Source organism: Trachurus trachurus (genome assembly GCF_905171665.1).
Source record: "Trachurus trachurus genome assembly, chromosome: 4".
In the NCBI taxonomy this organism is placed as follows: Eukaryota; Metazoa; Chordata; class Actinopteri; order Carangiformes; family Carangidae; genus Trachurus; species Trachurus trachurus.
This window is the reverse complement of record NC_139898.1, coordinates 8,054,339-8,076,761: the sequence shown is the minus strand read 5'-3', so window position 1 is coordinate 8,076,761 and position 22,423 is coordinate 8,054,339. Positions and strand designations below refer to the sequence as shown.

Here is a 22,423-nt window from a genome sequence, read left to right as displayed (position 1 = left end):
TTTTTCACCTATTTCATATGCTCCTGCTGCCGACCAGCACCTGACGCCTTGTGGCTGTGCAAATAGATTTGTTTTCCTTGGTATTACAGTATTTCTTCAAAGTACCTCTGTTCCATTTCCTGTTTCATGTCAATTCCCTGTTTCTCTAGCAGTTCCCTCTGGGCAAAGGCCCAGTCCACAGGCTCAGCAGGTGTTTCAACGCAGGGCGTCCTCTCCCTCTCAGCCCTCGCCTGGACAGGGTGGTTGAACCGGAACACGTGGCTCTTCCCCAGGATGATTCGGTTTCCTGTGAGGGTATGAGTAAAGTAAATACAAACATAAAGAGGGCACAACACACATGTTGGGACTAGGATAAAGTGAGGTAGATGGAGCGCAAGAGACTTACTGACCTGATCTGAGGACAGTAGTCTCCGTCACTCTCTTTCCATTGACATATGTTTCAGCTCCTTCACAGGGCTCCAGGATAACCAGTGCTTAGGAACAGAGGAGACAATGTCAGGCATTCCCTCCAGTCTGTCAGTATAGTACTCTGATGTACAGAACTTCACACCAGTGAAGCATGATAAAGGCCTTACTTTCTCCAGCTGGTCCAGTAGAACTCGTAAAAGTGCAGTGCTCATCCTTGATGAAGTGACCACTGAGGACGATGTCCTGACGACTGCTGGCGTCTAAACGACCAACCCTAAAACAACCAAAGAGAATACTGTGAGAGCAAGAAATTGACACACTTTACCTAGATATTCTATGCTTTTTGTGAAAAATCTGTTCTCTTACAAGATAAAGTGGGTTTTATTTCAGGTAGTGCCTTCATATTATACAGTAAAATGTCGGTGTCTAACCTGGTAATCCCGTCTTTAATGTAGTACAGCAGGCACTCAGACATCAGAGGATCCTCATTGAGGTTCACCAGATGAGGCGTCTGACACAGAACAAGAGATAATTTACTCACTGTAGAAATGTTGAGTCATTTACTATACATATGCTATTTACAATAACATATTGTGCACAACAGGACTGAAAAGCAGTCTCTATCTGTAAGACAAAACCAGTGACAGTTAAAACCATGCAGTCAGATTCACTCCCCACGGCTTCACAGCATGAGTGTTTAATGTAGTCTCAGCCAGATGTTATGGGGCTGCAGGCAAACAGCAATAAATCACTGAAATTGGGGCACTACCATTATCTTTTCCCCCATGTTTACACTTGTTGCTGCCTTTAGTGCAGTGAAGGAGTGTTTGAAGTGAGTAATGAAGTAGATTTAAGATAACACTTGATGAAAAAGAGAAACCCTCGACTGATCTGCCTTGGCAAGGCTCCTCTGCAGAGAGACTAGAGCACTCAGAGAAAAAGACAGCTTTAAACACTTCACAGCTCAACAAACCTCATTGGGGGAAAACAGCCCAACTGTGTCGATAAACACGGGCTGGGGCTTTCTAGGGCTATCAGTGGGCTTTGGGGTAAATAAACAAGCAATTTAGTCAACAATTCAAACTGTAAAGGTTAGACAAGACAGGAGCTTTGGACAGGTCTCATACCTTCTTAGGTGAGAACACACCAACTGTCCCGCCATCTTCTCGCATTGCTACGCCCATTTCTGCCAGCAAGGCCTCTCTGTGGAGAAATGATAGGTGTTTTAAATACTGAACAAACAAGATTATTAACTACAACTCTGATACAGAGACTAAAAAGTAACAACTTGTTTTTCGTTGTCATCAGATCATTGTTTGAGGTCATGTTGTCTGTTGTTTGCTTTAACTCTTTTCAAAGAGAAAAACTGAATCTCAAAAAGAATTTTGTTTTGTAATAAAATAAAGTGTAAAAGTAGAAAACGGTGAATCTAACCTCTCCATTCTGATGGCCTCTGTTCGGCGAAGCTTCTCCTCCCAAGTTTCATTGAGTTCAGCAATGATTTTCTCTGTTTCCTAACAGTTTTTAAAAAGACAGTGGTGATTAAATTAAACAGTCATTTCAAGGGCAAGTGTTGTGATGGTGGCATTAAATATAATTTTTGGTCAACAAATCCCATTAAAAGCCCAAAACCAACATGAATCAGTCCTACTAACAAGTACAAAGCTGGATACAGCCTTTTCTTCTGAGCTTCAGAGCTGTACACACTACAGTGTATTCTGAGTAAATCCCACATACACTGTCCTGAACTGTAAATACTCAGTAGGACACAAACATCGGCTGCTGTTTTCTGTTCTGTTTGTTGTTGGGTAACGCCTGCTAAAAACCTACAGTGCTCAGATGTTTAAAATACATTATGAAGACACTATAAAGAAGGAGTGCTCAGACTTTGGGGTTTAGGTGTTGAACATGAACTGAAATGCCCTCTGTTTAAATCAGACCCAGCACTGTTGTCACGCTTCATTGCCAATGTTTGTCTGCTGGGCTGCTCTCATCCCTCTAATGGTGATTCTCACATACATATAAAATGTATTAAAATATATTTTTAACTGAATAGTGCAACCTGTTTTTAAAGATTGACATCTTTAGCAGCAATGAGTGGGTGAGGCTAGTGAAGCCATAATACTGTACATCAGTTGATGAAAGATACTGACAGTGTGCCTGCAAATAATATGATAATATGATATTGAATGACATTATGAACATGAAGTTCAACTACACTGTATGAAAGCAGAGTGTGTTTTTCAGATGAACAGTTTCACCTTGAGCCTCTCGATGGCCTCCTCGCTGCCTGGGCTGAACATTATGCGGTCGTGCAGACTGGCGATGGATCCAGCTCGGCTGGACAAGGCTGAGAGAGACGGAGAGGGACTCATCCCTGTCATGGCATTGGTCACTGTGGAGAGATCATCCCTTTGATTCACAGCTTGGCCTTTATTGTTATTGTTCTTGTAATCGGATAGGTCTGTCGGGGTGGGAGGGATGGGGGGGGCGCGAGGAGTGTACAGGAAGTTGGGATAATCGATAATAGGGAATAAAGAAATGCAGACAGATGAGGAAGAGGACAGAAGGGAGAGCAGAGAAGAAAAAAAGAAAGAAGACATGTATCTTGAAACAAATCTAACTCACAGAGAGAAATTTTAACTAAAGCAACAAGCGAAGGCAGCACCACACGCAAAGAAGACCAACTTAAAAAATGCAACAAGGCCGTCGAGCTGTGACCAAAGAAATGCAGCTACTGTATTGTATGAAAACATCAAGCAGAGCATCATGTGCAGGATCATTCAAAAACAGGAAAACGTTAAACTAAATATACAGTAGATAATACGTATATATTACGAGTATATATTATATACTGTATATACAGTAATTCATTTACCAATTAAAATAGAATTTTTTTGCAAGACTGAAATGTAGGTTCTAATCGAGCATCCTAAACAGTAGAAATAAAATCAGTCACCGTGTGTGGAAAATAAATGAGTCACTGTGTGCAGACACACAATGACTAATTTTTAATAGGGTTATTGTTCTTGCAGAGAACATTGGGAAACAAGATCACTTTAGACTTCAGATTATTCTAGCATTATATCAAGCAACAGGATGCATTTAATGCCCAGTGTGCTTCTCTAAAATTAGCAAGGTCAATTAAATACTGAAAGTAGAAATCCATTGCTCTGGCTGTGAATCACCCACTGTGGTAAGTTTGTTTGCACAGTTTAGAAATCTGTGTCCTTGGACGTTCTGTTACCACATTTAGTATTTTTCCAATTATCAAAATAGTTTTTACGTCATGTTCTGTGTACACGTCTTCTGCCTGCATTGTTGTGGCACCTCAAAGACCTATGACAGACTCTACAAAATAAAGGATATCAACCCTGCAGCTGCTGCTATGGCAACACAGAGCAATAAATTGGGAAACTGTATCACACCCATCCATCTGGACAAGCTGTTGCCTGCCAAGATGGATCACATAATATCGCCTTCGCAGTGCAGTTAATGAAGTCATGTATTATAGAGAGACAATAAAAATTTATGACATAAAATGAGATGACGACCTCAAAGATCCAATATTATGCAAGCGATTATACTCTTTTATGTGACTGAGGGATGCGTTTTCATCTTATGTTTACTACATGCTCTTCTTTATGACTGCCAACAGGAGGTGACAGAGCCAGACAGACCATGCCAGGGGAATGGGAAGCAACAGTTTCTACATCAGGGAAATTAAAGATAGGATCGCAGTATACAGTATGTGATGATACTGTAGTCAATAACCTTTCGTTTTGTATTGCTCTGCTTTCTTGCTTCATGAACAGTTAAGCTCTGTTCCAGCAATGCCACAGCTAAGAAGCCATACACAGATCTCTACAGCACCATGACATAGCACTCACACACTGCAGCTCATAAGGTCCGGAAGATTAGAGCCACAGTGTCGTAGCCTGAAAATCATCCGTAGACCTGAACTATGTTACATATAAATGTTGCATTCATATTTATAGCTGGCTGTGTTTCATTATAAATCACCCTGAATTATTCTGCTTAACTCTTCATGATACTGTGGTGCTGCAGAGAACACGGAAAAGCTACTATTTACTGTCACAGTAAGCGCCGGTGATGCTAAGCTGCTGCAAGAGCAAAAGCCAGAGCTAAAAAACACACATTTCAAACCCTCTATCTCAGCACCAGACGCTCGATATGCTGGGAGAGGAGAAGATAAAGAGTGACAGAGAGAGAGAGAGAGAGAGAGAGAGAAACAGCTTAGATACAAATGTGCATAGATGTAAACATTAACTTATTATTTGATGAATACCATCAGTACATAAAAATAAATATAAATTTGGTTCCACCGCTTAACATAATACATTGCTCAGATATTTTCATTTGTTCAGAGTTTTCTCCTACATGTGTTGTCATTGAAGTGCTCCTAATGGTTATGATGAGAATAAGGACACACATTATTGTGATAAACACTGTATTAAACCAGTGATGGTGCATGTACCAAGACTTAGAGCTCTTTCTCTCTTTCAGCCTCTTGCAGTGAAAATAGTTGGCCTGTGTTACTTGGCCTGTGTAACAGTCTGACCAACTAACCTGTCAGCTTCATGAAGCAAAAGTGAACAGATTGTTTCATTAGCGTTAACGTTTACTGTTTCAGTTTAACCCCGTCCAAATGAAAGCATGTGGCAGAACAGGTGAGGCAATCACATGGCTGAATGACTGAAGCAAATGAGTTGAGCCTAAAGCTGGTTTTTGATTTTTTTTTTTTAAAAGCCTTATGTATTTTCAACTGATGAAACATTGAGGTCAGCTGACTAGTCTTGCCCAGCACCAGAAGCTACTGTGAGAAGCCCTCTGGGGTTGAAAAATGAAACACTGAATACTGAAAAATCAAAAACTGTGGTTTCTCAAATGAGTCCAGGCTCAACTTAACAGCAGAAATTACTGTAACATGTTTACAAACACTGCAGTGAATCTGCAGTTGGATGAGCATATCCTTGCCCAAAACTGGTATTCATTGGTGTCACAGCTCCACACATGCCCCACCTTTGCCCATTTTATATTAAGCAGGAGTACAGGGTGGAGTCATGCATTACCAAGATGGTGACAACAGGACAGCTCACACTGAGCTTTAAAACAGCTCTGCAGAAACCTGTGGGCACTGTTGTGCCAGTATACTTTCATAAAGAACTAGTATTAAGTTCAGTTCATACAGATGAAAATGAACTTGTTCACTGCCACTCACAAACAAAAGGAATTATTGTGGCAGTGAAGAATCACAGACATTAGTTACATTTAACGCTAAAAAAAACAATGTTGAGGTTGAGAATGTATTTTACCTCTAAAAAATGTGTCATGTTCTGCAGAAAGTGTAAAAAACATATGGAAAAACCTGGAAATTGTGCTATCTTCACTTGTTTGTTCATAAAACTGCTTCAAACACTCAACTGAATTGACTTCAGCATATGTCTTTACCATCTGTACTGCAGCAACATACTATTGACGCTGGGCTGCATCTATGGAGACGTCATGCAGTGTGCCGTTAAACTGTCATAAACATGAGTGGTGTTGCACTCTCGTCAGTATGAACGCTGCTCATGTTCAAGATCATCATCTGTTCACCGACTGTTCAGTTTGAGATTCACATAGGCCATGTCCATCTTTATGTACAGTCACACTACTTTCTGTCTGTTTATTTTTACAATATAGGATTAAATTGTCCTGGCCAGGCCACAATCTAAAAATGTAACCTTAGCCCTATCTCCAGTCATATCTTCGCATTGCTTTTTCTTCCTTTGCCTCATGTACTGAATCTGAACACACTTCAACACACAAGAGAAAACTGAGAACAATGTTTGAGAATAAAAGTGTAGTGATTGTGAGGGGGACAGTGGAGGTTTATGTCAACCTGACAATAACGTGCCTGCTTAGAAAAGAGGTTTGAGCCAGAGCAGTGTTTGAAATTAATACAGATCTAACACTAATGATCAGATAAATCCAGTCAATGACTCCTTACTCTCAATGATGTCACCCAGGCCCTGGGCGCAGAGGAGATCTTTCAGGCGAGACACCTCCTCCTTCAGCTCGCGCACCAATCTGTTGTTGGGATCCTCATTGATGACAGCGTTACAGCGAATCTGTTTGGCGCGGTCTGCGTACCTGTGGGAATGAGGGAGGGATCACTGAGCACGCTGACAGAGGTGAGGGACGTGACTATCCACAGCCCCCCCCCCCCTGTACATAACACACCCACACGATCCTGCAGCCTGGCAATGCAGCTAAAACTCGTCAAGGGTGTTTGAAGTGTGAAAGTGATGCAGGCCGCTGAGGAAGCCGTGTATTATGTAACACTTAGTCTCACTGGCATCAGCGTCCTTCAAAGCCACATTCATCTGCTGTGTGGGAGGGAAGAGATGCAGCAGAAAATGTGATGTGTGCTCTCTACCTGAGTGTGCTGAGGGTCTCGTCGTAGTTGATATCTGCTGGACTCAGGGCAGCGACCATCGCAGTGCGAGAGTTACCCCCTGACACAGGGTAGAAAAGAGATCGATTAGAAATTAAACTAATGTGTTCCTAATATGAACAGAAAAACTGAGTACTTACCCAAATTTTCTCTCAGCAGCCAGGTCAAAACTGAATCTCTGTAGGGGATGAAGCTTTCGGCTTTTTTCTTCTTTTTATTCTGCATATTAAATAAAACACATTACAATCAATGTATTTATTGGCATTTAGTAAAATATTAATTTTAATTTAAAAACTGAATTTAAATAAATTACCTTATTTGGCCCTGAGTCCTAAAATGAAGGAGACAGTAAGATGAACATCTTTATTCTACGTAATTACTGCATTATTTCACATGTACAAATATAAAAAGATAAAATACAAACCACTTCTGCCAAAGCGGAGATGACTTTCCCCAGGGTAGTTAGAGATTTGTTGATATTTGCTCCTTCCTGTGATGGAACAAGCAGAGAATAATATGTACATTATACGTACTGTATATCAAGTGCCTTGCTCTGAATCCACATCTGAGCAGAGGGAAACATTTGTACCTTAAGCCTTGTCCCTTTGGCTCCAGTAGAGTCCGCCCTCTCACTGCCAGCAAGATCCACCAAACTTACTTTGCTGACCTTCAACAGAAAACCCAGGAAATTGAGTCAAGCAAATAACAATTACAAAACAGAAAAGCTAACCTGTTCATCTTAATTTTCAAAGATGGCTTTCATTAAAAAAAACAATGTTTTATTATCACGATGACCTTCAAGCCATCATTGATTTCCAATACAAGACAAGATTTAAATCACTGTCATCAATCAGCTTATAGATAAGCAGTGGGAGCAGATCAATGTTAAACAGATTCACTCAGGATGTGATAAAGCCCCTATACCTTCTCAGTAGTATTGTCCGACTCTGCGTCGTGGCGTTTCTGAGTGAATATGATGTTGAAGACAGCGTGAGAGCGACTGCTCGTCTCATTCATGTTGGTGGCAGCCACAGTCCTGCAGAGACAGACGATATGTTTTCATTAGTCTGTGAGTCGGTCTGTTTCACCCTTATAAGTGATGTTTGGATGGACAATGTTTGATTAAATTTAAATAATTCAATGAAGTGAATCTGTGTACAGTTTAAAAAGTGTGAATTTCAGTCTGTAACTTCCCGCGCTCATCAGAGATGACTTTGACTGATTAACATATTTCAACTTTAATCTAGCTTGTTTTTGTTTCACCTTAGTTTTATTAGATTCACTGCTCGTTCACTAGTCAGAAAACAGAGTGAAGTGACTGAATGAGTGGACGGCTCCGTCACCTGGCCTTGTTGCCAGAGTCCATCAGGTCCTGGATGTCATTGTAGGAGGTGACAGCCAGCTTGGACAGGTCCTCCACGTAGGGCCCCATCAGAGGATGCTCTCTTACACGCAGGTGCCCTTTGTTTTTGGGGTTCAGCAGGTCCCGTACACGTTCACAGTAGATCTCCATGTAACTCACCTGTTCAGATTCATAATATGACACACCATAAACATGTGACATGTCCCAGTATAATGTACACACATTGCAGCTGGTGACACCTGTACTTACCTCCACAGAGTAGGACATGCTGTTGTCTGTGTTGTCATTGATCTTCATGAAAAGATCTTCACACAGCTGGAAAGAGCAAAATAACAACATTATTCTCAGAAGTGTTGCCTCCTAGAGTCAACCTTCCTTTTGCTATTAGTATAAGCGCTGATGAAGTAATTGTTCATACCAAGGGAATAATTCCTTGCTGATCCTTGACATCTTGTTTTCCCATCATGGTATAGGACTTGCCAGCACCTGTCTGGCCATAAGCAAAGATGCAGACGTTGTAACCCTCGAAGGCGTGCAGCAGCATTTCCTCCCCAATGTCCTTGTATACTTGCATCTGAGAGTGATACTCGACGTCATCGGGCTGTGGACAGAGGACAGTGATCAGCTAATGTACATCTTCAAATTCATCTTAATCAGTCCAGTCAAACAAAAATGTGTGTGTGTGTGTGTGTGTGACTCTGGGGGAACAGAAATAGTTACCGTGGTGTGGGACCAGTAGGAGTAATCAAAGTTGAAGCTCTTGTTGTCTTTGGCCTGCTTGGGGTTGATGATGGCTGAAAGACAGAACAAGGAACCCGGGTCAGTGGGAGGGTGAGAGTCGCCCACGTGAAACTGGATCTGAACTCAGTCGGTGTCATGTTGTGCTAACAGGGCGCAGAAGGCTTCAGTCATCTGTGTTAAAGCCTCCTCAGTGAAGCAAAACACAAGACTGCAGATGTTTGGGACTAGTGGCATTTTTTGGAAGATGAAAGTGATATCATGGGCTGAAATACATGACTCATTAGTTGATTTTATTTGGTTGTTTTTGTATTGAACAGAAAAGTATGCCATTTGAACATAATCATAGCTCTGAGTCTCTTTGCTCACATTGTTGAAATTTTATTTTGACAGCTCTAATTGAATGTACAGTAATGTACAAAGATGTGTTTTTATGTAGAATAAATCACTAAGAAAATGACTCACTGCTGACCATTGATCAACTGTATAGTTACTTGTCCTGGTGAAGACTGTGTGACACTTTTACTAAAAAACAAAAACTATTAGTTAAAAAAAAAAGACAAGTTTGTGTCCTTATTTCCAGTGTAAACAATGAGGCCTGACGGTGGTGCCACATGAAAAGGCCATGTTGTTTCCAACCAGGCGTAGTGGCCATTTTAGGAGAGCTCAGGCTCAGCTCATCTTTCAACAGCATCAAACAACCTTCAGCCTTGAGCTCGCTCTCTGACAGGTCTACCATCTACCATTACTTCAATCAATCTACTTAAACACATGAATGTTTTCCCATCACACATGAATTCTTTTTAATCAAATGATATTGTTGATTCATGGTGGTCAGTGGATTTTTTCCAGTCACAGAGAATCACAGGCAGAGCAATAATAGTGCGGTCTGATGGGTTTAGATGGCCAGGACGACCAGTGATGACTGTGTTTGAATGATGATGTCTGATCGGATTATTTCCTGCTGATATGTGACCTCACCTGCTTTTAGATACTGTATGTCCGCTCTGTGACCCTTTACAGATAAAACTGAGGAAGTCATGCAGACACATCTTTTTCTGGTTTACTTCATCTGTTAGTCACATCACTGCTGTTTATTGGTTTTCAGTGAAGTGTGGTTAATACAGAAGAGTTTGTTGGTGGCTCATGAGGCTGTTATAAACAGTGAATGAATCTGGAAATGTTACAGTTAGAATCATTGCAGCTTTCCCAAGAGTACATAAAATTAACAAATGAATTTAGCTTATTAATGGTTGATTCTTTAACTTAATTTATAATTGCACTCAAAGGTTTTATAAAAAAACTGAGCCACACAAAATATTAATATTCACAAATGAACACGCAGCAGCAACAAGGGTTATGTAGAAACATGCCTTCAGAAACAAATGTCTGTCAGCACTGTGATGTCTGTTTCCAATCTCACAACCTGGAGAAGACAATTTACACGGTGTACCTAGTTACTGATGACATTTCAGAAACAGAAGTGAAAATTGCTCCTGTTTTTTCCCCCCCAAGGCATCACCCCGTGTGCCCACCCAGGAACAACATGCCTGGTGTGGTCTGATGATGCCAGCTGTGAAAATGCTTCCTCCAGGCTCCCAGAGCTCCAGACACCATCTTTTCTGCTAATGCAGATGTGGTCGATAACAGAGGAAAAGGCCCAGAGCTAAGTACACTCTAAACTAAGTGTACACACGGCTATTTCCTCTCTACGCTGCTACTGTGTTTCCAGCTATGAAATATAGGCCAGTGTGGCTGACTTGGGTTTCAGGTTTCAGGTCCAACCATGACAAAGAGATGAGGCATTGTTTACATGGCACGATGTGTTCAGGTGCTCTGAACATAGATCCTCTGCAGTTTATTCACAGTGCTCTCATCGACCTTTATCAAAGCAGCGTTTCTGCACTTAGCAGCATTTCTGCACTTAATCAATCAATTTCATCAATCAGCCAGAAATCTTTTACATACTGCTCATTTCCCCTGCTGCGCTCTGTCTTCTGCCACAGATGTCTTCTACAGTAATGGGCCATGACATCAGACATAGACGGAAATGACATCAGACAAACGGCCGTTTACCAGCGAACAAGAAATGGTTACTAATCCATCCTCTCATCACATTTGTGTATCAGTGATGTTCCAGCTGTGGCCTTGCAACACATGTGGTGGAAAAATCTGGCCGATATCTGGCACCTGTTGTAACTATAGGCCTGTTCTAACTAGAGGTGTAAGAAAATGTGTGTTTTTTGCGTATTTGTTTTTTGTTTTTTTTTATGCATGGTTGGAGCATTTAATGAAGCAGGTGAAACACTACAGTAGTAGTAGTGCCTATAATATCCTGTAGGAAGCAACGGCCTGTTTGTTTTACATACATTTTCCAACACACATCTCTTTCATTATTATAGTGCTCTATTACATGTATATGTAGATGCATGGGGGCTTTTTACAAAGTGTGATGATGAATGAGGGTCACACAAGGTGGAGTTGCCATGTAGTGAAACTAAAGCTAAAGACCTGACTTTCTGGCTTTCTGAGTAAAAAACGCTGGTCTGCTTCAGTAACATCTCAATTCTTTTACAGAGAACAACCATAAAAAAATAAACAAATCAAAAAATGACACCTTGACTGATTTACAAAACCTTTAAAATGAAGTCTATGTAAAGATCAGACTGCCCTCCTGACTGCCCAGAAACGAAACCTCTTGTTGCTTACTCATCTTTGACTGTGCTATGATTCACATGAGCCCCACCCACATATTCGAGCAGCAGAAAGACGAGCGCCTGTGTCTCAGGGACGGTAATTACTAAGTGGCAGCGATTATGAGGGAGAACATATGCCTATTTGAATTGCACTCAGTAGTACGGGTGATGATGTCCGTGTTCACAGCTTGTGCATCACCACCTGAGCGTCAGCAGCACAGAGCACGACTCTGATCTTCATCATACGCCCCTTTACGACCCTTCCCCTTTTTTTATGATGGAAACACCTGATTAATTGCAAGGTGCTGAGTTTATAGATGACGCCAGGTCTGGAAGTCGAGTCATGGAGGTCAAATGTAATTAGACAGGAGCAGCTCATTTTTCTTCCAGCGGTGTTCTCCTTTCCCACACTATCGGAGGTGGCCAGGAGTGTGAAGTGTTTTATCAGCACTGTTTTGCATATGCAGGCTTATAGTTTGAGCGTATCAGCAAATTCAGATACACAAAAGAGAGGGACGACTGAAGAGTGACCACATTGTCTTCAACAGATTCAATTTTAAGTCAAAAATGTAATGAATGAAAAGCAGATAAATGACATAATTAATAATATCTATAAAAGTTACATTCGAGCTGATGTTTTCAGTTCTCCAGGAGCCAAACTCCCCAAAATCCAATTTCTTAATATCTTGATGATCCATAAGAATGATTGATCTGACATATAATAAAAAAACATATTTCATAGTTTCATTACAATAATCATCAACATTATGTCCTTGAGTGCAGTGTAACATTGCAATCTGCTCCACTTAATACTGACGACTGATGCAGAACAGTCAAATGTTCATTAACTGGGATTTACAGTAGCTCTTCATTTGTTCCTTAATAGAAATGCTTTGTTTAGTTTTTATTTTCATGAGACAGCTATGAATAATGTGTATTTCTGGATTAATTCATTAATTGTTTTGTTTTTGTAAAAAAAAAATTAAGATGTTATTTATGGGCTTTATTTTGGGCTTTTTCGCCTTAATTGAAAGTGTAGTTGAGAGAGAGACAGGTAATGGGAGGAAGAGAGAGGGGGAATGACATGCAGCAAAGTGCCACCTGAGTCAAGGGATTCAATACAGGGCCGACTGCAGCGAGGACTATAGCCTCTGCATATGGGGCGCCTGCTCTACCAACTGAGCTAAACAACGCCTCAGAAATGAAGCTGTTATTTAACAATGGTCCAGTAGCGGTATTGATAAACATTTATTACTCTACTATTGCTTATTTTAATGAAACAAGCTGCTAAATTGTTTGACATAAGACACTACTGTACATGTCAGACATGTCAGTGGTTCTACGCAGTTTTACAGCCCAATAATCACTACACTGGAATTTCAAAAATCCACTTCAATCCGTCTAATTGAAAGTAGCATCATGTGCCATGTTCACCAGGCCCAAAGTTTTAGTACACCCACTTTTTTTTGTTGAACTTCCCTTCTATTCAACATTGTCGCTGTCACGTTTTACATCATTTATGCTAATTATAGTGTCGATCATCTGCTCTTGTTTAAATGTATCTTATATTTGCAGCATCCTATTACAGCACGTTCCGTGTCAGTCTTTGTCATAGCTGCTGGGTCTTCATAATTGTGAGTGAGTGACGCTGGTCAGACTGTCACGGGTGACCTGCCCCAGTCAATAGGAGAGGAAATGTGGCTGCGTCAGCGGGGTCTGGCAGAGGGGATGTGAACCCACTGACAGGGGAGAGGAGGAGAGCCTCATAGATGTTATATTCAGCAGCAGCAGCAGCCGCTTGTTGTCTGCTGCTTCAGCTCTAAGCTAGTAAAGCATCTGAATCTCAAAGAGAAAGAGACACTCTAGCTGTCTCGCCAAAATCAACATGATATAGCAGTTAATATTGTGCTAATGATGCATTACACAGATTCATTACACATTACAGACATGAACCTATACACAGATATTTTAAATCAGCCCAGCAGTGAAAATAATCTGGATGTATTTATGCTTTCTGCTGCAAAATAAAGTGAAATCTTCCCGCTAAGTATTTGCACTTGGCCCTCTGGAGGGAGGCCCAGTGCTCCTTCAGGTCTGTCCCCTGCATCTTAATTAAGGTCAGCGTGGGAGGGTAGATCTCTCACACAACAAGATTACTGCCATTCTCCTGCTTTGTGGGAACTGGGCTATTGACCCACACATGGGTGTCAGAGAGCACAAAGCAGAGAGTGAGACACGCACAAAAAACCCAGAAAACTCTTTCTTCTTCTTCCTTTCCTCAGCCCAGACTACAGAAATACAAAGGGGCATTTATATTCTGCCTCTGTACCCCCTCCAGACGCTGCAACCAATGGGCTTTTTCATGACATCAGTCTGCTCACATCCTCCAGCTCACATCCAGAGCCGTCGACTCAGTTATTCAGCTCCACTGAAAGACCTGCAGGTTGGTGCATCTGACCAACATGAAATTTTCCAGCACTGCTGACGTAGTAGTGGTAGACTCAGCTTGATTTCAGGAGTAGGTAGACTGATGAAACAGAGTCGTGACATAGGTCTGGCTGAAACCTGTTCATACAGGGCTGCTTTAGTGATCACTATGGGGGCTTCCCTGTCGTATATTGAATTCAGATGTCCACTGCAAATCAGCTTACATTAATTATTTCCTCTTTCCTGGAGCTTTCGTTGCAATCAACAAATTGCCACTTGTGAGCGATCAAGCCAAGGAGACAATGTGGGAAGATCTTAAGCATATTTTTGTGTTACTTATATTGGACTTTATTAAATTTAACTGTAATTCAAGGATCAAAGTTTTGAAAATCTATCAAAATCATCTTTGGTAGTAGTTGTAGTAGTCTGGGGTACATTATGTTTCTCACAAGTGACAGTTGACAGACTGAGTGACACTATACAGTGCAGATTAAGCCACAGTGGAGTCTGTCCTCCAACACTGTGCATTGGGTTCACTCACAAACAAACAGCTTTTAAGGGTCCCATATTGTTTAAAGTCAAGTTCCCATGTCTTTTCTGTTTATAGATGAGGTCCAGGTTCTATATCAATACTATCAAAGTGTCAAAGTCCAGAGAGAAATGCTCACAGTCTGTATTCAGAAACTGTGTCTTAAAACCAGCTGTCAGGACTTTGTAACTTTGTGATGTCACAACAACAGTCTCAGCTTTCAACCAGGCCCAAAGCCCCACCCAACAGAACCCACTGTGCTTTCCAGGGTTCGGTTTCTCTGAGTGTTTAATCTAAATGTACTAAACTTTGATTCAATCACTTGGAAAACAGTCTGTCTCCACAAGCTGTTGTTCCAGGAAGAAGCCTATGAGAGGAGATTGTAAAATTACACCAAGATGGGGTCTTGTACTTGAAACCACAACTATATCTTCTTATGGAAATAAACCCAAGGGTGAACAATCTGGCCCTTCCAGAACAGGGTATTGGTAACATTAACATTAGCATAAGTAAAGAATGAGAAAACGCTGTGCTGATCGTCATGTTACTGTGTACATAGATCAAATCAAACAGACCTTGTGTGATTAGAAATAAAATTCACAAATTAATTTAAAAAATCTTTTAAAAAGACAATATCCCAAGCACACCCACACAGTGACTATGTTCCCAGTGGACAACAGAGCCTCTGATCTATGTTTACACTGCTAAAAGAGAAGATACCAACAAAAATATTAATTGCCCACTGCTGCACAGGAAGAAGCTCTGTGCCAAGGCATCGCTCTTTTAAAACACATCATACTGTGAAATCTTGAAGGGGCTTTTTTTTTTTTTTTTTTTTTTTTAAATGCGTAGGAATTCTTTACATGATACGTATTCAGTGTGGTGGGGAACCAAATCACGAAATGCAAATTAATCACATAGTTACAATATGGCAGCCCAAAAAAGCCACGCAGCTTGTTGTGTAGTCAGCCATGACATGAGGAAGGAGGGGTGAGATGGCTAAATTAGGCCAAACGGTAAATATTTCAGGAAGCCTCATCCATTATTGACGAATGGCTTTACCTTGCTAAGCAGACTACATATCGAGTATCTTTCCAGTCTCCTCTCGACCAGAGCCCTCTCGCTCTGTGCACCACCTAACCCAGGAAATGTGGGCTTCAAAACTGTGCAACATATGGGCACGAAAACAATAAGAGAAGGTTTTGCAAAATCCACTGTAAACTCTTATAAATTCAATCATTGTCATTTCGGAAGACAATAATAACGCCTCTTCCAAATGTCCTCCGTCATTATTGTGCTTATTGTTTATTCCACATTGTAGCAAACTTAAATAGAGCACTTAATTACAAAATGTTAAATAAGGAGCTATTTTTAAATCCGGCCTAATCTGCTGCATAAATAAATAAAAGGCCTTGTCCTAAATAAACATCAGGTCAAATTTGCAGAGAGATTATGTCGCCTTCAGCAGTACAGTTCCAGTGCAGGTGGTTTCAATCTGATAACTCCTATTGCTCTGATAAGGACGCTGCAGTAATCTGACAGTTGTTAAATCTTGCAGACAAGTTCATTAATTTGATGTTTTCTCAGGGACAGAATAAAATTAGCTCTAATCTCGACCGCCCTCCTCTGAAATTAAAGCTGTTTTTGAAATATCTGCTTTGCTCATATCACGTGTCTTGAAATAGGCCTCCCTTGTTTACTGGTGATTTGCACAGTCACCCTGGGTCCTACGCAGAAGAAATTCATCTTTTCAATAATCCTCTTGTGCAGGGAAGTCAGAGGTCAAGGTCAGCAGCAGAACAGCTGGAAAGGCTTGAACTCAGACCTTCTGCTTGGAGAAGAGCCCCCAAGCTCAAGATGATAAATGATTGAGTGACTGAATGAAACTAGTTTCTACAATACTGTTTCTCCTGTAATCAGTAGCCATTCGTTTCTGTAAACTATATCGTATCCTAAAGATGCCTACGTTTATTTACTACATCAACTGCACCAGCTATAGGTGGATTATTCAAATGGAGAACTGGATGATCAGCATATCAGTAAAGAAGTTGTGGTTGGGGTACTCACTGGTGGTGTTTCCAGTCATCTGAATGATGCATTTGCTGTCTTTTCCAATCTCCCTTGAATTGAAGGGGCGGACACGCACCGCCACCTTTACAGAGGCCCCTGCCATGGTGCTGTCTTCCTAGCACCCTGGGGTACCTTTGTTAGTGCCCAGGTGGAGGGCCTGCAGGTCTGTAGAAGAGAGTGATTACAGGTAGTAAATGATGCTGTGTCATGATTGATAGTAATTATAAATATTCCCTTTGTGATTTGACATAAAAGCTGAAACACACAAGAACAAAAACAGAAAAACACAACCCAAACAACAGTGACATAAAACTCACAATATCCCAAGAAACACAGGCAATTCAAGAACCCAATGACATAGGCTATGACCTGAGGAACCACAGTAAGATGCAAGATGATGTAAGCAATTATAAGAGACAGAAGTGATAAAGGGTGGTAGAAGCATATAGGTACAATGTAAAATGCTGCTTAAAAATTTGACAAAAGGTGATTTAAAGTGGAATGCCCTGCATAGTTTTTCAGGAAGGAGATGTTATGTTATGTTATGTTATGTTATGCAAATTGTACTGGTCCAATTATATTGTCGTGACCAGAACAATAGAGCAGGGCAGGGCTGTGGCTGAAACATGAAAAGACCATGCACGGTCAGCTACAGCCCAGGGATATGGATAATACAGCGAGCAGTGACAAAAGAAGTGCAGCAGCAGCTGAACGTCAGGTTGTTTCCCTGCCTGACAATGGCACTGTAACCAGCCACAAATCCAGGCTCTGGCTTCATTCAGCAGCTCCGTTTCATGAACAATTTGTAACGTGTCACTGTCTCCTGAAAGACTGAATATGAACATTCAATTACTATGTGATTTTAGTGTGTGGCGGGCGCTGTGGGTGTATTAAGAGCTACCATGACTCATCATCCATCATGATCAAATTAATCATTTAATGTTTTCATCAATAAGCTTTAACAACAAGCAGTATGATACAAATAGCTTTCACTGCGTGTCACAGGCCAAACTGCAAATAACGCAACTATTTCATGGCGCTTAAATAAGGGAAAGTGTCATCAAATTTGTTCATGGCCACGATTTGGGATTTAGTATGAATATTCAGTTCAAACGAATAGTGACTCAGACATCTGCCATCATCATCATCCTCATCACCACCACCATCATCATCACCATCATCACTGTTGTAAATTTGCTGTGTCACCCTGCTTTCTGGTACAAGCTCCTATGTAGATTTTTAAGGTGCAACCACATACTAAATCACCCTGAGAACAAACTGTGGTTGGAAAAAAAAATACAACAGACTCAATGATACAGAAGATTAAAACATATGATAAGTGACAATGATGAAATTCACATGTTAAAACTGGACCTTGCCCACTTAATACCTTGTGTGAAAATACATCTTCATCCCAGCCCCCAAAAATATAAATCTGTGTTTTTTTTCCCCCAGCCAACATCCATGTTCATAATCTGCCCATACAGACCAATCAGCTGATGATGCAGCTCAGATGGGCGGCCACCATCTTCCTGGTGACAAAGGCTAATGTAATTACCATGCCGCTGTGACGACACGTTGATACAATTTTACCTTGTTGCCCATAAAAATACATATTTACCTGGAGGTTCTTTAAACGTCTCAGCAAAGACACAGACCCCAGTCTAACACTGACTGAAGGCCTGTACATGGTTCGGGCTAGAACTGATAGTTGACAGGTGTAATTACTTTATGTAGGCTATATAAATATAAAAAGATGAGTTATTGCGTCATTTTCAGAGCTTATGATTCAATGTTTCTTCAACACAAGCTGCACCTCTGCCTGTCGCCTCGTGACAGGGCATTTATCAACCTCCTTCTGCTCGCGCACCGTATAAAAACATTGCGTTAAAACATATAAAATATATATATTTTTTAAATAACCTCACAGTGGGCTACACACATCGTGTTATCGAGCAGCGTTACTGTCAGTGCGTCTCTTTACTATCCTTCCGACACTGACAGCCTCCTCAATGGCCGCACCCAGTGCCCATCTCCTCCCAGGAGGTTTAACACTGAGTAAATACAGGCTGCCTCATTAAACCTGCACAGCCGCTGAGACAATGGAAAAAATATCGAAAGAAAAACGCAAACCTACCTCCGCAGTCCCACTAACGTCTTGGTACCGTGTAGTGACCCGGGTTAGTCGAGCTCGTCTGCTTTATTATCCAGCCTCCAGCCTCCTCCAGGTCTGGCACTGCCTCCGCTAACAGCCTCTCCTCTCCATGAAAACGGGCAGCGCGACGGTGTCTCGTACCCACCGACCCTCCCTCCCTCCGCCCAGCCTTGCCACCGTACAGAGACCCGGGAAGGGACGGCTGTTTGCTAGGACGCCCGGCCCGCTTTTTCACAACACGGAGCGGGGCAAGATGGCTCTGTTGTCTCCCTGTCTCAACCAAGGATGCTCGAGCTCCACTGAGCCGGTGACATCACCACCGAGGGAGGTAACAGCATCAATGCAGTAGTGGGACGAGAGAGAGAGAGAGAGGGAGAGGGAGGGAGGGAGAGGGTGTAGACAGAGCAAGAGTTATCCTCCTCTGAAACACCTCAGTGTGATACCTTTTATTTCATGTTAAAAGCAGCAGACACTGTGGTCACATAAATAAAAATTTAATATCTCAGTTTATTTAAAGGCTTGTTTTGAATGCAGTAGCCTGAAAACTGCAGTGTGCATGAATAGGGTTTAGTAGGTCAGGTCGGGGACATCAAGCTGTGACAAGACAAACTGGCACAAAGCAGGTCTCTGCACCATGGAAACTGCCTGTTCAGTGAAGTACACAATATAAAATCACAGCAACTGAGGCTGTGAAGGCAGGTTACTGTCGCAGAAATATCTGCTGTGTTTATTTCGTAAAGATGCTGCTCCTGCATACGCCTCTTTCTACAAGTGATGTGAGGAATCTGCATTGCAGAGTTGAAGATCTTGTAGCCAGTTCTTCTTGTCCTAAAAAGGAAACTGCACAGTCTTTGTTCTATTGAAGTGTCCCGGCCTGCACAATACAAACAACCTGAGACTGAGGAATTCACCCATCGTTATCATCTATTATCTATCTATTATTATCACCTGTGCCTTTCCTCATGTAGCTCTGTGTGTGGTTTAAAACACAGGCCTTGACTCTGAACTGATTTAAATGCAGCACAATCGGATGCAACTGTCCTCTTTAATACAATTAACAAAAATAAAAACAATTAAGTATTTTTTCATTATCTTGACGCTAACTAAATGATGTGGGTTAGGACACCTGTACCATTGAGGACCGCTTTAATGGCAGACATTTTGATATGTTATAGAATGAGTGAAATATTTTTGTTCAATCAAGTGCCCCAGTGAGCCCTGGCAGTAAGCCATATACCCCTCTCTTACATCATTCACACCTGGTATTTGGCAAAATGATGTTTTAACACTCAGCAGCAGGAGAAGCACAGGTGTTAATGGTTGAATTAATTATGGCTAAATTGGGATCATTGTCATGCTGGAGGCATCATTAATGTAGATAGTAACACTTGTGCATTTCCTACTACAACATGTCATAATGTCTGCTGGTGAAGCCAGCTCCTGTCTGATTGTGGGGATTTCAGCCACCATGGGGAACTTTAAAGATGTCACATGTTCAGCCGCCATATACCCACTTTACATTCAACTATTATAAACAGTAACACAGTGCAGGTGTTTTATTATATGTAAAAGGCTTCATATACACTGATCAGCCAGTGTTGTGGATGGTTTTGTACTACTATTACAATCCTGAGCTGATCCTAAATCTCTTCTTTCCATTGTTCCTTACTATTGTGGCTCATTAATGTATTTAAAGAGGTCTTGTTTTAAAATAATGAAAATATGAAAAATTAAAAGATGTAGAAAATACAAAATATCATATATAAGATCTAATTTTTGAGTGACAAATGGCCGCAAATTAGTGAAAATGTATGTTCTTAAAACCCCAAAAATGGTACATTTGAAAGAAAAAGATACTAGTCGCCCCCCCTACGGTGGCATTTCTCATATCAAAAGCTTTGATCTTGAGTTAGAATTTATTGAAAAAGACTATGTGACATTGAAATATCTACATTGCTTGCAGCGCATATTACATTTTCTAAAAGAAATCACATCAGGATATAAAAGGGCTTCTATCTGGTCATAAGGGAAGATAAGTCGTCTTTGTCTGTGGGGCCTTAAAGAATCATTAGGGTGAACGCACCGGAAAAGAGGCCAGAGGTCGTTTGTGTAGCAGATTATTGACCTATATATTCTATTGGCAGGTGACATCTAGCGGCCGTAGTCTAATGACGTAGTACAAAGCACGTCACAGTCTGTTTTGGTGGGTGGATGAGTCATCAAAGGCGTCACACAGGAGAATGGTGTTTGGAGCAGTTAATGTTGTTGTTTTCATCCATCCAGCCATCCAGAGGGACTTATTCTAACCAAATCACAATCCATATATCCATCCAAATATACCATGACCGTGCCATACCTTCATGTTTATTTACTACAGCGATGAAGAGGAAAGGTCAAAGCACTTTGTGAGATGCTTCAGTGGGTCGTATCACAGGGTTGAAACAAATGACCTGCTGAGGTGAGAGGACACGGTTTCCTCCCCCCAGTGAGAAGCTCTCAGACAGTCATTGAGTTGATTGGAGAGATGAGAGGAGTACATCTGATGTCTCTGTCTCCTGGTGACCTGACCCTCACCGTAGGACTGGACGATCATGATGATTTGCTGGCTACAAAGGCTGTTGTTAACAGATCAATATTATCTTAACACTGTCTGGATCCTGAACAGCACTTTTGCCTTTTTGTCTAATTTTGTTGAACTGTGTATATCTGTTTCTTACTGTTTTTAGTTTTTCTTTTGGCTCTACTCGTTTTAATTTTCTTCTTTCATCCTGTGCTTTATGTTGTTCTAGTGCTTACGCCTCCTATTATTATTTCTGTCATTGACTCAACTGCTTATATCAATTTACATCTTACTGCTTACCTCTTGGTCTCAGCTTATGTTATCAGCCAGGTTCTCCTATTGCCTCTTGGGTTGCCTGCTTGGGCTCTGATGGGCTTTCTTTCTTTTTTTATCACTGTTGTTGGGTTCTGCTTTTGTTCTCATGTGTGTCTGGTTTTTGTCAACACACTTTCTAAACCCTTGTTTTTAAAGGTGACACATAAAAAAGAGGAATTATTATTATCAATCATCTGCCGGAAGTCTTCTACCTCTTAGTTAAAATCAGACCTCACCCAAAACATAAGTGGGGTGTGTGAGAATATTTACCCAGCTAGTATAAGGAAAAAGCAGTGAATCCATTGCAGCAGTGAGGGGTATTGAACAGGAACTCTCTATCTGGTGGTAGGATACTTTGGCTGCTCAGGTTACATGCTGAGTGAAACACAATGCAATTGTGTTTGGTGACCTTGCTCTTTGCACAGTCCTACCATTCCTACTGCTCTCTCTCTCTCTCTCTTGGACTCATCTAGTTGGTGTGTAACATTTCTCTTGGGCCCCCTCTGTCTCTTCCACTTCTATCTAATGCTGCTGCTTTATTTAATTCACCAGCATTAAGATTTCAAGGTCTAATCCACGCACTGAAGGAATATGCTGCTTCAAGTGTTACACAGTCTACCAACCCAAGAACATACTGTAAGATGCGAGTGTGAATCACAGCAGATGAAACACAATGATGTCACTGCTGTGAATCACCACATA

The 22,423-nt window shown here is 41.2% G+C and overlaps 1 protein-coding gene across 1 annotated transcript in view; it reads right to left on the bottom strand.

Moving 5' to 3' along the window:
* kif1aa (kinesin family member 1Aa) overlaps positions 1–16,794 on the bottom strand; it is a gene marked incomplete at both ends in the record, with an annotated part of 35,657 nt that extends 18,863 nt beyond the window's left edge. The window contains 19 exons of the mRNA XM_083970833.1: positions 106–286; positions 390–473; positions 576–682; positions 840–919; positions 1,536–1,611; positions 1,843–1,922; positions 2,670–2,872; positions 6,422–6,564; positions 6,851–6,929; positions 7,009–7,087; positions 7,182–7,199; positions 7,293–7,358; positions 7,458–7,535; positions 7,793–7,904; positions 8,212–8,390; positions 8,481–8,546; positions 8,650–8,832; positions 8,952–9,025; positions 16,689–16,794. Coding sequence (XP_083826959.1) covers positions 106–286; positions 390–473; positions 576–682; positions 840–919; positions 1,536–1,611; positions 1,843–1,922; positions 2,670–2,872; positions 6,422–6,564; positions 6,851–6,929; positions 7,009–7,087; positions 7,182–7,199; positions 7,293–7,358; positions 7,458–7,535; positions 7,793–7,904; positions 8,212–8,390; positions 8,481–8,546; positions 8,650–8,832; positions 8,952–9,025; positions 16,689–16,794 — 1,994 coding nt within the window. The remainder of the gene's footprint in view (positions 1–105; positions 287–389; positions 474–575; positions 683–839; positions 920–1,535; positions 1,612–1,842; positions 1,923–2,669; positions 2,873–6,421; positions 6,565–6,850; positions 6,930–7,008; positions 7,088–7,181; positions 7,200–7,292; positions 7,359–7,457; positions 7,536–7,792; positions 7,905–8,211; positions 8,391–8,480; positions 8,547–8,649; positions 8,833–8,951; positions 9,026–16,688) is intronic.
* Positions 16,795–22,423: the final 5,629 nt, after the last annotated feature.